Source organism: Amborella trichopoda, chromosome 10 (assembly GCF_054954075.1).
Source record: "Amborella trichopoda isolate Santa Cruz 75 chromosome 10, AtrichopodaSantaCruz75HAP2 v2.0, whole genome shotgun sequence".
NCBI classification, from domain to species: domain Eukaryota; kingdom Viridiplantae; phylum Streptophyta; class Magnoliopsida; order Amborellales; family Amborellaceae; genus Amborella; species Amborella trichopoda.
This window is the reverse complement of record NC_142345.1, coordinates 4,236,882-4,254,665: the sequence shown is the minus strand read 5'-3', so window position 1 is coordinate 4,254,665 and position 17,784 is coordinate 4,236,882. Positions and strand designations below refer to the sequence as shown.

Sequence of the window (17,784 nt, the reverse complement as noted above, 5' to 3'; positions counted from 1 at the left end):
TAAAAAATGAGATTGTGACCGTCATATCGACCTAGGCCGTGGGACTCATATGTAACTGTAGGCTAGTAGGCTTATGCCATTATTGCCTATATATATATATATATATATATATATATGAAAAAGTTTATATGAGGGTGAGGCTCTAAACAATCAAATTAGGGCAACATTCAAAATTTCACTAAAAGATGTTGTTTTGAAGCATAAAAATCCTCAAATTAATCATCTCGATCTCAAGATGTGGACATGAGAAGAAATGGATTTCAAGTATTAGAAATAGTGCATCTTGTAATGTATTTTTGGACCGTCAATTTTCAAGATTTTCAAGTGTTCATAGATTTGCTTGATTTATAGTATTTTCAGAGTTTTAAATTTTATAATTAGATATGAAAATAAAATTTCAATCCATCAAAAAGATTTCCAGTATTGAAACATCTTTTGACACTATTTGAAGGTGTGCTCTACTTTGATTGTGTAGAGCCTCAGCCTTATATATGCCCTAAACAATCAAATTAAGGCGTACCACAAAAATTCATTAGAAAAGGTTGTTTCGATGTGATTCTCTAAATGTGATTAAGTGGTGTAGATTGGAACAAAAAGTTCCTTGGGAACTTCGGTCTTTTTGGTTGCATGTCATTGACTTAGCGACAAGTTTAACACTATTCTTCTTGCATGTTTATAGGGAGGCCAATTTTGTGGCTGACCTTCTTGTCAAAGGGGGTACTTCTTTATCCTCTCTAGTTGTTTCTGATGATGTCATTTCCTTTGATTAAAATCTAATAAAATTATTGATCTTGCTCAAACAAAAGATTGTTTCGATGCTTACAAACCCTCAATTCGATAATCTCAACCACAAGATGTATAGACATTAGAAAAAGTAGATTTGAAGTCTTGAAAAAAGTACATCTTGTAATGTATTAGCTAGACTGTCATGTTTCAAAATTTTCAAGTGTCCCATAGATTCGCTCGATCTACACTAGGTTTTAACTTTAAATTTTATAATTAGAGATAAAAATATATTTTTAGGCTATCATAAAGATTTATAATACTGAACAATATATTCCAGCATTATTTTGTCCCAATATTAATTCATAACTATCAATAACAATTTTTACCACAATAAGCAACATAAACTATTTTTTTCTTGTATGCATGGATTGGACAAATTCACAAACCTTATTATAAATCTTAGAACCCTAAAATTCTACAAGAAATTGAAATTAATGCCAAAAACACTAATAACTTCACCCCAATCAAGTACTCTGAACTAGCCACTGTTATTCATAACAAATCCCACTAGTTGAGAAATCATAACACAGGAATCATAAAACCCGTTAAACATCATTTGAAAGAAATCAGAGGACCCAATATAAAAAGACAAAATAAGAGAAGGATTATATAGGAAGAGTGCGTACGTCAAAGAATGAGGGGAAATGTTATATATATATAGGCCTTGTGAATTATTAATGAGATCTCTACTCAAAACTACGTATTGAACCAGTGTGTCTTTTTTTTCTTCGATTTTTGATGGGTTTTTCTCCCTCTTATGGTTTGGTTTGATAGAATTCATGGCCTTTATAATGAAAACCCTAGAAAATTTTAGGGGAGAATAATGGAAGGTTACCTTCACAGGCCTGCTAATGGGGTGAGAATTAGGAGGAAAAAAAAAACAGACAGAACATTGACTTGAGGAAGAGAGACATGACGGCTTGGCATTTGGGATGAGAAAGATAGAGCAAAGGAGGGTGTAGCATGTGGGATTAAGGAGAGAGAGAGCAAGGATTGGAAGCCTTTAAATCGATGATCTCGACTTATTAAAAAAATTAGGATTTCAAGCTAAAAAAATAATATATATTGTAACAAAAAATAAGTATTCATAGATCTACAAGTTCTTTACCATTTTTTTAGTTTCAAATTTTATTCTTGGTGTTGGAAATTGATTTTAGAACCATAGAGATTTTCTTTGTTGAAAGTACTTTATGGAGAATTTGAAGTGAGGCTATATTTTGTTTTCATAAAACCCATAGGCCTTATATAAACCTCATCCTCAAAAGAAAACTCACAAAGGTGCTACAGTGGGTATTTGCTCCCTCAACTAAAATTAATTTATCGAATGGTTTTAAAATTTTGGTATTTCCATTTTTAAATGCTCATTTTTATGAATTAAAGCGTATCTTGAAATCTAAAAAATAATTTTTATTAGGTCTTTGTCATGACATATTATGTATGATTATGCTTTCACATGACCATTTTTTAGGTATCTCTCTATGCAGCAACGAAACTTTGGCGGAAACTTTATAGTTTCAGCCCACTATATGCAAACACGTGCTACTGCATTAAAACGTGGACTAAGGCTGTCAAACGGGGCGGGCCGATCTGACTCGGGTCTGGGTCCAAACCTATAAAATGGACTCGGAGGGTCAGGTTCATGTCGTTTTGGCCTCATCATCATCATCATCAAACTTTCAACAATTAAGCCTGGATTTTTCAAAAGCCATTCAATGAGAAGCTTACAAAGAGACCATAAAAACATGAGGAACTATACCATACACCATTTTTTGGTACTATGAAATCCACTACAAGAACATCTACCATCTATTCCGATCACAAATTGTGGATATAAATAAGGGTTATATTAAGGTGCTTATGTTATAAAGCATTTTATAATTGTATTCAAACAAATTTGATAAGAAGGGTGTTATATCATCCACATAAAATATTAAATATCATTTATTTAATTCATATAGGTTACATCACATCCCATACAGATGATATGACACCCCTTTTAATGGTAAAAAATACCCTTATTAAAAAAATATTTAATGTATAAAACTAAGATATATAAACGTCCAAAATTTATTGAATATAATTATAAAATATTCTATAGTGTGAGCATCCTAACCTAACCCTATAACTAACATGGAACATGGAATTCATTAGTTACAGCTAACCACAATCGATCTCTACCATTCGTCATGAAATTAGGACGAACACCCTTATTGTGTACCATGAAACATAGTGGTGCTTTTCCCTCAAATTTCTATCCATCACCTCTGCACCTAAAATTCATGAGGTTATAGATTGGCCCGAATGGGGCCAAGGGTCAGGAGGAACATGCACCTCCACTGTGCCCTCTAAAATCAAGACCACCTTCTTCATGGATGGCCTCAATGCAGGTTCTTCCTGAATACACCATAGCCCCACCATGACCATCCTTTCCAGTCTCTTCGTCTCCTCTTGAACCTCCAATTCTTCAGGAGCTATCAGTTTCTCCAAGCAACCATCTTGAACGCATTTGTAAACCCAATCTGAAAGTATTATCTCATCTTCAGGGGCATCCACCATCAAGCTTTTTCTGCAACAAATGATTTCCAGTAGCATTGCACCATAGCTATACACGTCCACCTTAGCAGTGACAGGAACATTCCTGTGCCATTCTGGGGCCACATACCCTCTGGTTCCTCGAGCACCCGTTAATGTCCTCGTTTGATCAGGCTTCAACCGCTTTGCCAACCCAAAATCTGATATCCTAGCCGTTTGAAACTCATCCAAGAGTATATTTTGAGGCTTTATATCACAATGTATTATCTGGGTGTCACACTCTTCGTGCAAGTATAAGAGTCCTCGAGCTATGTCAAGAGCCATCTTCACTCTATCCTCCCAATTGGGTTGGTTTTCTCCGTTAAATAAGAGCTCTGCAAGAGATCCATTTCTCATGAACTTGTAGACTAAGAGCCTGTGAGAACCCTCATCACAAAAGCCAAGCAAATGAACCAGGTTTCTGTGATGGGTTCGACCGATCACATTCATCTCGGTTCGAAACTCCTTCTCTCCTTCTTCTCCGAGTTTATCCAACTTCTTTACTGCAACTTCATCATTGTTACATAAACTCCCTTTGAATACTGTCCCAAATGAGCCTTTTCCTAGTTCTTCTGCAAAGCCCCTAGTGGCTTCATAAAGCTCACCATAAGCAAAAGATCTCAAATTCACTATGTTTTTAAGAGAATGGTTACTCGAAAGCCTGTAGTGCCATCCCATTCTTGTTCGGTAGGCAAGAAAACCAGAGAATGCTAAAGACAACACAAGAGCACTTCCAAGCACCAAGCTAATGGGGAACCACTTATTAAAAGGCCCACCTAGATTTCCCCCTATAACTGAACCATTTGAGTTTCCTGAAAAATAAGGAGGATGAGGAGGGTTTTTAGGCGAAATATTGGATGAACCATTAGTGGTCACATTGTGTGGAACCTTGAAGAAAGCCTTCATTGAACCAGAAGTTCTTCTTCCATATCTCAAAGAGGATTTCATTATAGCACACTTTTGAGCATCAAAGAAAGCGGCCATGCATGTGCATTCCTCAAGACAAGTTTCTTTGCAATCATCTTCAGTCACAAAGCCATTAGTGTATTCAGGGCCTTCCCATATGATGTTTTCAATAGATTGGATGGTGAAATTAAGTTTTCCATCTTCGCATTCCCCATCTTTGAAGCTCCTTGCGCAGTCGAGAAATGTTCTCTCAGGGCCAGGCGCACTAAAACCAGGAGCACATCTACAGGTTGGGTATTTCAATTCCTTCAAAATACAGTAGCTATTAACCCCACATATCCCCTTCACATCACAAGGCGCTCCAATAGCTGCCCAAATGATAGAGGAAGTCAGGCTACCATCTTTTTCAGGGCCATGAGAATATAATTCAAGCTTACCCTCAGAACTTAATGTCATCCTATACATAAAGCTTGAATCTTTGCTTTCTGAGAAGTTTCTTGCAAAGTAACCAGAAGAATTCATGAGATATAAGCGACCATCTGGGTCTAAATTCAGTGTTAAACTGTTACCTTGGCCATTGGTTGCAGTGGACCAGTAAGAATTATCAGCTGTATCAGTGGTGTTTATCGGGTAAAGCACAAGATTACCATCTTCTTGCATTTTGAGCCTGAACTTACCAGAGGAGAAGATGGTATCAGAGTAAGAAGAGAGGAGCTCATAGCCATTTAATAGCCTTTGGCCGCTCACGATAGTATCGGTTGGTACATCAAAGCTCTGCCATACAACCTTGGTATAACTGTAAAGAACAAAGTTGCCATTATCGAAAAAGGCAGCTGAAGTTACTGAAATTGAATTGTTTGTGATGGATCTTTCTTGGATTCCTCTGTTTCTCAGTAAGAGTTTACCATTACCGGTTAGAATGATGGAGGTTCCATTGAGAAGAGGAGGATCATCTCTATTTGCAGTCCAAATCAGTGTTTTTTCAGGGGTTCTAGGCATCCAAACTCCTACCATGAAGTGTTGGGGCTTGCTGACAGGGTAGAAACCAAAAGCAAAGGTACCAGAAGGGGAGAGCCAGTAACTATGATTATTACCAGTTGGGGTTGTAGAAAGAGAAGAACCCAAGCTTATTCTTCTGAATGGGTAAGTAGAAGGAGAAGGCATGCTTAGAATTCGAGTTGGTGAAGCCATGCCTGTGCTTTGGAGAGAGGAGGATTGTGCTGAAGAGAGAGAAACAATAAGAAACAATGGAACAAGGAAATAAAGAAGAAGAGGAAATGTGGCCATTGAGGACACCATTAAAGACTCTGCAAATTTCCTGCACTTGGTCTACTGGTTCTTTGGAGAAAGAAATGGAGAGCTGGCGTTAGAAATGGAGAGGTGGAGTTTACATAACGGACACATGGTACTCCATCCATTCTGGACGCGTCTTAAGGGGGAAACGACTTTGAAAAGCATCTTCAAGACTTTGAAAATGTACAGCAAAACCGAGTGGGCATTGAAGGAAGTCGCTTTTAGAAAGATGCAGATCACAGGTAAATAGGGGTGGCAACGGGTCGCATCCTGCTGGATCCGGACCTGGACCCAAATAGTATTTAGGTCCAAAATTTGCACTCATCTTCAGATCCGTTGGGTATTGGGTTTACCCGTTAGGTTGAGTATGGTCAGATCCATTGCCACCCTATCACTATATTATATGACTATGAGTTTTTTTATCAATAATACTGTAAATGTTGTAAATATTGTGATAATATGAACACCTCGTTAGCACCTAAAAACATAAATACCACCATATACCCTATGACTATAGGTACGAGTCGGGCCCGATTGAATCCTGACCTGAACCCAGATCCAAATTCGAACCTAAACCTAAATAGTATTCAAGCCCAAAATTTAGACATGCCTAGATCCGGTCGGATATACCCGTCAGATCCATTGCCACCCCTATAAAGTACACTCTTTTAAGGCTTCGCTTTAAGCTCATTGTTGTCCGCTAGAACACTCTTTTAAGGCTTCACTTTCAGCTCATAGTTGTCTGCTACGTTCTGGAATGTTTTAGAAGCTCACATATATGTCATTGGTTTGGGACCACATGGCATTTATAAAATGGTTTGGGACCATGTGGCAATCATAAAAAGCATTTAGATGTTTGGTACTTAGGTTTGGATGGAGGTTTGGTAAAATGAAAAAAACAAGTTAATACAAAAAAGAGAAGGGATTGTATATAATAAGACCGTTTACTTTTGCTACATAAAGAACACAATTACTTACAAGTTACAACCATCCGATATAATATTTGATAGCTTGAGTGCGTCTCAAAATTTGAGAAATTTTTTTTTTAATTTTAAACTTAGACAATAAAATAAATACAACTCCCAATTTTACGATCAATAGTCAAGATTAATTATGATTACATTATACCAAAGGTAAATGATCTCATTATATACTTTTTCAGAAGGATAAGGTAGGATAGTGAAAAAGAGTTCCACAACATTATTATGCATCATGAAATAACAAAAATTAGAGATTCTATAATCCCTGAGGTATACGCTTTTAAAAATTTAAAATTTTACTTCTATTTTTAAATATACTTTTATAATAATATGGAAAAAGTTTATATAGAGCCGAGGCTCTAAACAATCAAATTTGAACCTATCTCAAAAGTTTTATTAGAAGATGTCATTTTGATGGTTAAATATCTTCAAAATGATCATCTCAACATCAAAATGGATGGACATGATAAAAAAATGGATTTGAAGTTTTGTAAATAGTACATTTTGTAACGCATTTTTGGACTGTCAATTTTCAAGATTTTCATAAATCTGTCGATCTACATTATTTTTAAAACTTTAAACTTTATAAATAAATATGAAGATATGTTTTAAGGCTGTCACAAAGATTCCCAGTAGTGAAACCACATTTCTCGACGCTATTTTGAAAGTAGGCTCTAATTTGATTGTTTAGAGCCTAGGCTCTGTACAAACCGCACCCTTGTGATATATCTCTAAACTTTCTACTGAAAAACTGCCCCTTCGTAAGTCCTTAACATATAATTTGTTCCATCGGTCACCAAAAAAAGTGTTTATGGTATTTATTGTTGAGAAATGATCCTATAGGACCCTCACCCACTCATGTGTGTATGACATCAAAGGATCCCCATTAAATTTGGTACATATCTATAGAAAAGTCAAGTATCACACCCATGTGATAACTTTTTTAGAGATCCATGTCAACTTTAATAGTGATCCTTTAGGGTCCTATAAACATGGGTGGGGGAAGGTCCTATAGGATCATTACTCCTTATTGTTATGGTATTTATTGAAGTAATATGCCTATGTGTCCTACAATCAATTTTTGTATTTTTTAAAAAATACGAGCATCTCATAACCAAAGGGCAATATAGCCTTTTATCAATTTTAAAAAATATATCATTGATTTGATAATCTTTTCAAAAAACTACATACTATGAAAATAATTTGAATTGCATAGTAAAAAATATATTATTCAATTTAGATAAATTTCAAATCCAGTTTATTTATCAATATTTATTAAAAGGCTAGAGGTTAATATAAAAGGTTTATTCTTGAAAATTTAACCGAAACAATTTTGTTTTATGAAATAACTTTAAAAGCTCACATTTTTCAAATTTTGATTAATAAATCTTAATAATTTCAATATTATAAAATAAAATTTATAATCAAGAAATATTGTATTATAATATAAGTGTCCAAAATTTGTTAAGTACAATTATAAAATGCTTTATAGGGTGAGCACCTACACCTATATAGGAATAGACTACGCAACACTTGTGGACCAAAATGAACAGTGTTTTCGCCCATAGGCTCATGACCGTCCGAAAAAATCGGACAGCGTGCGTTTTTTGACTACTACGGACCTAACATGTTCGTGACGGTCAAAAATTCATGTGGAACCGCAACAGAAGGTGTGTCATTCGTTGTGGGTCCATTCAATAAACTGTTGTGGGTCCATGGCGGTGGCGAAATACTGTAGCACTTCGCCTATAGACGTTTTTAAGTTTTTTCCATATATATATGTGTGTGTGTGAAACACTTTCCAACTCTTATAGGCGACATGAATAGTATTTTGCCCCCTGCAATAGACATAATATGTATGTTGCGGTTTAACGTGAAAAATAGGCCGCAACAGACATACTATATCCTTAGCAGTTGATTTTTTCTCATCGTTTACACAAAATGAGCTTATAAGCAAAAATACTGTTCATTTTTGCCTATAGGTGTTGCATAAGGCTTTCCCATATAGAAAAGTATATAATGAGATTATTTACTTTTATACAAGGTGTTCACGTTAATCTTGACTATTGGATGTGAAATTGGGTGGTTGCAATTATTGAATTGACTGAGCTCAAACTTCAAATTTTTTTTTTTTCGAACTTTGTGATACATCCAGGCTATCAAATTTCACATCAAATGGTTATAAGGAATTGTGATCACCTTGTATCAAAGGTAAATGGTCTCATTGTATACCATCCCATAAGTGTGTATGTGTGTGTGTGTGTGTGTGTGTGTGTATATATATATATATATATATATATATATATAGTTCATTATCGAATATAACTGCTTCTACCAGTACACTACGTGTTAATAATAAAGAAGAAATTATTATCGATAATATTGAAAAGCAAATCCAAAATTGGCACATCCCAAAAGTACCTATAACAGATGTTTATAAAAAAAGACTTTTTATTTTAGAATGAGTTTTTCAATTAAAATTATTAAGAAAACTATTTATGTCATGGAAACTCAAGATAATTTCCAACTTCTATCATCAAGGATTGTTGAAAAATACAAAAAGAAAGACTTCAACTACCTGCATATTGGTCTTGTCCAAATAGCCGTTAAATCCCTAACAAGGACAGGGTTAAATAACTCTATTTTGCTTCTCTTAAGGGATAACAGACATACAAGATTTCCCAATTCTTTACTAGGAATTGTCGAGTCAACCCTTTGCAATGGACCTATGTATTTTAAATGCTTTCCAAATTTTTTTCTAGCCTTATCGGATCCTAATCTATTAAAAGTTCTAACTTTAAACCTTAAAACACAAGGTTTTGATATGGACCCTGGATCTCAAAACTTAGCTTTTGTTTATAGGATCTGTTATAAAGTAATAGCTCTGTGCCCTAATGCTAGGCAAATGAATACTAAGGGATATACTATTTTCTTTCAGACTAATATGAATAAATCTAATTTAGTCATACCAAAGTTTGTGTCTTGGAAATAGATTAAATTACTAGAAAAATGGTCTCTCCAGTCTAAGACTCAGACCAAGATCCCTGAAAATAGAGAACCTAAACAAAGATAGAAATACAATTCTCATCTTCTAAAAGGACTAGGCTCAATATTGCAAATACACTTCCTAGAAATCCACCTAGGACCTCAACCTCCTCTATTCCTCAATCTGATTATGAAAAGGCCCATAATGAGAGAATAGTTCTTGAAGGACTTAGAAAGGCTCCAAATCAAGTCCACCATCAAATATATAAGATTGACACTCCCGGTTCTTCCCCAACTGAACTTGAAGAACTAACCCTATCTGAATTTGATTTCGAAATATTAACAATCCAAAAAATAGACAAATTTATCATTGATAAAAAATGGATTAGTGAAGATTTCCTCTCAGACGAAAATAAGCATATAAGAGAATATCTTTTTCAAGAATTTAAAGAAGAACTAAGAAACACTTTTCATATAAAATTTAATAAATTTATGACATAGAACAGAAGAAATGTAAAATTCTTTAAATGGCTTAAATACATCATTAAAAAAGAAGGGATCAAACTTCCTGAATTTAAAATAAATATGGCTCAAAATGCCTTCCAAACCTTTCATGCAATCAAAGGTGAAAAAATAGAATCTATCCATCCCCCTGAATCAGGTTTACACTTAAAAGGAGAAAAACATGAAATAAAAGCTTCACCTTTTAAGTTGGGACCTAAAGCGTCAAAAAACCAAATGGCCAAACTTGATGGAATACCACACATTATAGAACATAATAATTACACAAATCTCTTCCTACAATCAATAGGAAAACAAACTACAAGAATTGAAACTGTGTTAAATAACTGGAAACCTCCACGACTAGAGAAAAATGTAGAAAAGGATAAGGAAGAAGTTTTATTCAAACCACCACCAAGTATAGAAACAAGAAAATTCAGCCTACAAGGGATCAAGAAGAAAGAAGATAATAGAGAATTGGTAGATGAGCTAATTAAAAGGCTTGCAAAATGGAATATTGATGATAAGGGAAAATTAATAGTTGGTGAACTGCAAGTTCTTCAAGAAGATCCAAAGTATATAAGTCAAGATGTATCTGAAATAAAAAAAGCTTTTAAAACTGAGAGCTTAGATATTAGCAAAATAGATTATGGGAGGAAAACCAGGCATGTTGCTCTAACTAGAATATATTATCCTAGACCTACTCATGTAGATCTTCAAATAGAAGAAGACCTTATTGCTAGTTCTGTGTCCTATTCAGGAAAATCTATAGTAAATTAGAATATAGATGGCATGTCTGAAAATCAGATTCTTAACCTTATGAAACACATGACAATGTATGCCACCGCTTGCAAAGCAAGTAGAAATAAGAATCATGAAATTGCCAAAGCTATCATATGCGATTTACAGGATGGCTTAGAGGATGGTGGGACTTTCATATATATGAAGCTGCAAATGATCAAATCTTAAATGCTACCAAGCAATGGATTATTAAAACTGAAATCAGACCTGGACAGGTCCAAGAAAATATAGTTGATGAATGAGATGCAGTAAATACATTAATCTATACAATCACACTCCACTTCATGGGAAGTACGACTCTCTTATCAGCTAGATCTGATGACCTGTTTTCAAATTTACGTTATCCAATTCTCTCTCACTTTAAATGGTATAAAGATATTTTTTATTCCCGATTATTATCTAAAGACGATAGTAAGACTGATCACTAGAAAGAAAAATTTATAGTTGGACTTCCCCATCTTTTTGCTGAAAAGGTTAAAACAAGACTTAAAAATAAACATGGTGGAATGATTTCCTATTCCTTTTATACCTTTGGTGAACTATCAGCGGAAATCTACACTGAAGGACTTGCCTTATGCACAGACCTAAAACTGCGAAGACAATTAGAAAAACAGAGAATGACAGGGAAAAAAGAGCTTGGAGATTTCCGTGAACAATTTGGGTATAATACTTTACCCACTTCTAAACTTACTCACAAAGAAAAATACAAAAATTTACGGAAATCAAAATCTAGACATTCACATGAAAAGAAAAATATTTTTCCCAAATTTTTTTTACAAGATCACTTTTTCAAACAAAGGGGAAAAAGAAAGATATCAGTTTGCTACAACTGCGGAAAGGTGGGTAATTACAAAAATAAATGCAGAGTTAAAAAGAAAATTAATGCACTAGAATTAGACCTAGATATCAAAAAACAATTATTTGATATTCTATTAATAAAAAGAGATGACTCCGACGAATCATCTAACTCTGATAATGAAATATTAATTGGAGAAATTAATGACGAGGATTTGATCTTCACTAGCTCGGATTCTGATTCTAAACTCCGAGAATGCTCCTGAAGATAACTGCCAATATAAATTTTTAAAAGCCATCATTGATATGAATGGTTTAAATATAAATACTTTGATAAAAGAAAAAAATCTTATCATAGAACTGATTGATAAAATTAGTTCTATGATTTTATCAATTTGGCTAATGAGATGCAATATATCAACATGGTTAAAAAGCTTTCTAGACCCACAACTACTAAACCTTCTCTCATACCTTCAAGAGAATATTATAGTTTTCACGACATTCTTAAAAGAGTTCAAAACAAAACTCAAACTAATAGGGAACCTTCGATTCCTGAGCTAAAAGGTGAAATAAATGAAGTTCGTAATGAACTAATAAATTTCAAAAATAGAGTACAAATCTTAGAAATGGTTGATACTACTTTCAAAAACGAATGTAACAATGAGGAAAATATTGAAGAAGAATTCAGTAACTTGATAAAAGATTATAGCCATAATCTTTCTTCTGCCTCCTGAAATTGAAGACACTATGCCAAGGGTTCTGGAAAATGATGACCCCGAAAACTCGACCAAATATAATATGTTAGAGAAAATTCAAAACTGTGAATATATTAATATGTTGGACAAAGTCATAACTCAAAGATGGTTTACTATCGTCAAAATCGTTGTCCAAAGTTAATATACTTTCCAAACCACAACCCTTATTGATTCAGGAGCTCATTTGAACTGTATAAATGAGGGCTTAGTCCCATCAAAATATTTTAGTAAAACTACACAGGTTCTAAATACCGCTGATGGAAGTAAGATGATAATAAACTACAAGCTTTCAAATGCAGTTGTTTGCAATAACGACACTTGCTTCAAATTTCTTTTTATCCGTGTTAAGGATTAAGTCAACTGGTTATTCTTGGAACTCGATTCCTAAATATGCTTTACCCTATAAAAATTGATAATACTGCTATTGAAGCTAACATAGAAGGACATGAGGTAAAGTTTACTTTCATAGATAAACCCAGAGCTCATGAAATAAATAATATCAAAGATAAAATCTCTACCAAGGAAAAAATTCTTTTTCATCTTAAAGAAGAAATCAAATTTAAAACCATAGGGGAAAAAATACTATATCCTCAAATACAAAGTAAAATTAATAGTTTCAAAACTATTCTCGAAAAAGAAATATGTTTTGATATCCCTAATGCCTTTTGGAATAGAAAACAACATATTGTTGAACTTCTTTACGAACTAGGGTTTGATGAGCAAAAAATTCCTACAAAAGGTAGGCCTATTCATAGTTGGCTCCTTGAAATTTGCAAAACTGAAATATAAGATTTGCTTGATAAAAGGCTTATCAAAAAAAGTTCCTCACCCTGGAGCTGTTCAACTTTTTATGTTGAAAAGGATTCTGAAATAGAAAGAGAAGCTCCTAGTCAGGTTATAAACTACAAACCTTTAAATAAGGTTTTAAGATGGATTCGATATCTCATTCCAAACAAAAGAGACATCTTAGATAGATTGGTTAATGCCTGCATATTATCAAAATTTGATTTAAAATCTGGATATTGGCAAGTACAAATAATATAAAAGGACAAATATAAAACCGCCTTCAATGTTCCTTTCGGACATTATGAATGGAATGTTATGCCTTTTGGTTTAAAAAATGCTCCTTCTGAATTTCAAAACATCATGAATGACATATTTAATCCTTATACCAGATTTATGATTGTATACATTGATGATAGTCTTATTTATTATGAAACTATAGATCAACACTGGAAACATCTAAACACATTTTTTGAAGCTGTTAAAAATGTTGGGTTAGTTGTATCAGCAAAAAAGATAAATATTTTTAAAACAAAAATAAGGTTTCTTGGACATAATGTTTATCAAGGGAGAATAATCCCTATTGATATGACGATTGAATTTGCATCAAAATTCTCAGATATTATTAAAGACAAAACCGAACTTCAACGATTTCTCGGTTGCCTGAATTATATCACTGATTTTTATAAAAACATTGCTTTAGATGCTAAGCCTTTGTTTCAAAAGTTAAAAAAGAACCCTTCTGATTGGACTAACGAGCATATCATGGCGGTCAAAAAATTAAAATTGAAAGTTAAAGAACGGTCTTGCTTAGCATTATATAATCCTACAACGTTTAAAATTGTTGAAATTGATGCTTCAGAACAAGGACTAGGTGGCATACTCAAACAAAAATTTCAAGAGCAAGAACATTTGGTGCTTTTTATTTCCAAAACCTGGAATCCTGCCCAACAGAACTATTCCACGGTTAAAAAATAAATATTGGCTATCGTTCACTGTGTGACTAAATTCCAAAGTGACTTACTAAACCAAAAGTTTCTTATTCGTACTGATTGTAAGGCAGCCAAAGATATTCTTAAAAAAGACGTAAAAAATATCGTCTCAAAACAAAATTTTGTCCGATGGCAAGGTAACATTTCATCGTTTGAATTTACAATTGAACACATTAATGGTAAAAATAACCATCTCCCTGACTTTTTTACCCTAGAATTTTTATAGGGAGGACAAAAAAAGGCAAAATCATCCGATGGATATAGTTCTCAACCCGGGTAAAAGCCTAGCTCCGCATAATCATCCAACGAATATAGTTCTTGTCTCAGGAAAAGGCCTGGCTTCACCATCAACTCCAAGAGCTTTAATAAGAAAGCAATAGATTGAGATATCTCCCAAAAAATCCCCTTTAAGCACTAATAACCCGAGTGTTAATAGAACTTAGTTTTTGGAAACAACATATATACTACTCATAATTGTTGAGAATAATCACATGGAAAAGACCCTACCTAAATAGCAACAATATATTTACGAAATCATCTTCATCCCAATATGGGAGAAAAATGTAGAGAATGGTATGAAGCCATACTCATGGAAACATGATCTGTGACAATAGTATACCACTATAGAAAAAGAGTTTGTCCTTTAGTATCCATTTGCCTAATATTAGGGCACAGAGTGTTCATTACCTTATAACAAATGCTATAAACAAAAGCTAAGTTTTGTTGCTATAAACAAAAGCTAAGTTTTGAGATCCAGGGTCCATATCAAAACCTTGAGTTTTAAGGTTTAAAGTTAGAAATTTTAATAAATTAGGATCCGATAAGGTTACAGAAAAATCTGAAAACCGGTTAAAATATATATGTCCATTGCAAATGGTTGACTCGACAATTCCTAATAAAGAATCGGTAAATCTTCTATGTTTATTATCCCTTAAGCAAAACAGAGTTATTTAACCATATCCTTGTTAGTGGTTCAACGGCTATTTGGACAAGACCAATATATATATATATATAAAAGAAAATGATCCTGTGAGCCAATGGGCACACAAGAAAAAATGAGTCCAATGGTCTAGATTGAATCTAGGCCGATCTGACGATCATGGATGTCCAGTAGTGTTTAATTTTTTTTTTTTACAAATCAAAATCACTTGAAATTTTAGATGTGTGTTCTTCTCATCATGTCGCACCTAATAAAAATATAAAACAAATAATCAGCAAAAACAAAATTGACCAAAATACCCCCAAAACTTTATGGGGGTATTTTGATCAATTGTTTTCATGTAAAATAGTTTTTTGACATTTTTCGAAGATTCACCTATTTTTGATGAACACACGCCTAAAATTTCAAGTGATTTGAATTTGTATATAAAAAAAATTAAAATTCAAACACTATCAGGCATCCGTGATCGTCAGATCGGCCCAGATTCAATCTGGGTTGTTGGGCTCATTTTTACTTGTGAGTCCATTGACTCACAGGATCTATATATATATATATATATATAGGAAGAGACTGCAAAACGCCTATGGGGAAAAATGAACAGTGTTTTCGCTCATAGGCTCGGCATTGTCTGATTTTTTTGGACCGCATGAATTAAAGACTGTCACAGACATAACATGCCCATGATGGGATTTTTTCACACAAATTTGATGCAAAAAATATAGGGAAACCACCCATAGGTCCGTGGTGGTTTTTAAGCAAAACCAGAGCGAAACAATGTAGCAATTTGCCTATAGGCATTTTTAAGACTTTTCCATATATATATATATATATATATATATAGGCGAAAATGAACAGCGATTTCGCCTATCCTCATCACCGTCCAAAGTTCATCGCATGATCACGATATATATATATATATATATATATATATATATATATATATATATATATATATATATATATATATATATATATATATATATATATATATATATATATATATATATATATATATATATGGGGAAGAGACTGCAAAACGCCTATGGGGAAAAATGAATAGTGTTTTCGCCCATAGGCTAGGCATTATCTGATTTTTTTGGACGGCATGAATTAAAGACCGTCACAGACATAACATGTCCATGATGGGATTTTTTCACGCGATGCAAAAAATATAGAGGAACCGCCCATAGGTCCGTGGTGGTTTTTAGGCAAAACCGGAGGCGAAACACTATAGCAATTTGCCTATAGGCATTTTTAAGATTTTTTCATATATATATATATATATATATATATATATATATATATATATATATATAATACTACAAAACGCTTATAGGCGAAAATGAACAGTGATTTTGCCTACCCTCATCACCGTTCAAAGTTCATCGCACGATCACGATCGTCTGTTAGTATTTTATTTTTCATTTTTTTTTCTACAAATCGGAATGACCTAAAATTTGGAGCATGTATTCATAAAAAAAATAAAAATTCTCGAAAAATATCAAAAAAATATTTTACATGAAAAACATGGACCAAAACACCCCCAAAAATTTTTGGGGGTATTTTGGTCAATTTATTTTAGCGAATTATTTTTTTATATTTTTATTAGGTGCACCTCACTAAGATGTACACACGCTCTAAATTTCAGATCATTCCGATATGTAGAAAAAAAATAAAAAATAAAACACTACCAGACAATCGTGACCTTGCGATGAACTTTGAACGGTGATGAGAGTATGAAAAATCACTGTTCATTTTCGCCTATAGGAGTTGGGAAAAATTTCTATATATATATATCTATATATATATATATATATACATATATATATATATATATATATATATATATATACATATATATATATATATATATATATATATATATATATATATATATATATATATATATATATATATATATATATATATATATATATATTGGGTGCAGTTGGCATATGGATGCATCCGCAGTTGTAGAGGTAAGGTGCACATTCAAATTTTATCATGGTATATAATTTTGATGTAAAATGTTTTTAGGATGATCTCAAAATCTATTTTTATCTCTAATTATAAAATTTTAAATTTCAAAAATGGTTAAAATCAAGGAGATCTATAAACATATGAAAATCTTGAAAATGGACAGTGTAGATAATATGTTGTAAAATGTACTATTTTTAAGACTTAAAAATATTTTTATTTTTCATGGTCATACATTTCGATGTCGAAATGATCAATCAAAAGGTCTTTCAACATTAAAACTACCTTTTTCGATGGATTTTTGAGGTACATCCGTAGTTCTATATTATAAGGTTGGATACTTATATAAACCTTTTCCATATATATATATATATATATATATATATATATATATAAAACAAAAGATCACTAAAAGAAAAGAGCTTGGTGACTTTTGTGAACAATTTGGATATTACCTTGATAGAAAAAATATGCCAGAAAAATTGTATAAGAAAAAGAAAAAATGCAAAAAAGACAAAAATAAATCTAAAAATAAAGATTCATATAAAAAGTTCAAAAGAAAATTAATCAATAAAATTTCTCCTAATACTAAGAAGAAAAGAAAATTACCTGTATGCTATAAGTGTGGCAAAGTAGGACATTATAAACACCAATGTAAATTAAAAAAGAAAATAGAGTCATTACTTCTAGAAGAAGCAATAAAGGAAAAATTATATAAT

General features: G+C 32.9%; 1 protein-coding gene across 1 annotated transcript; it reads right to left on the bottom strand.

The window, feature by feature from the left end:
- Window positions 1-2,700: 2,700 nt before the first annotated feature.
- Window positions 2,701-5,767, bottom strand: LOC18434729 (G-type lectin S-receptor-like serine/threonine-protein kinase LECRK2). The gene has a single exon (XM_006844792.4). The coding sequence runs from the start codon at window positions 5,560-5,562 to the stop codon at window positions 3,064-3,066; it is 2,499 nt and encodes an 832-aa protein (XP_006844855.2). The 5' UTR covers window positions 5,563-5,767; the 3' UTR covers window positions 2,701-3,063.
- Window positions 5,768-17,784: the final 12,017 nt, after the last annotated feature.

Excerpts from the sequence above, each read along its gene's own strand:
- LOC18434729 (XM_006844792.4), bottom strand. The coding sequence starts at position 5,562 with ATGGTGTCCTCAATGGCCACATTTCCTCTTCTTCTTTATTTCCTTGTT.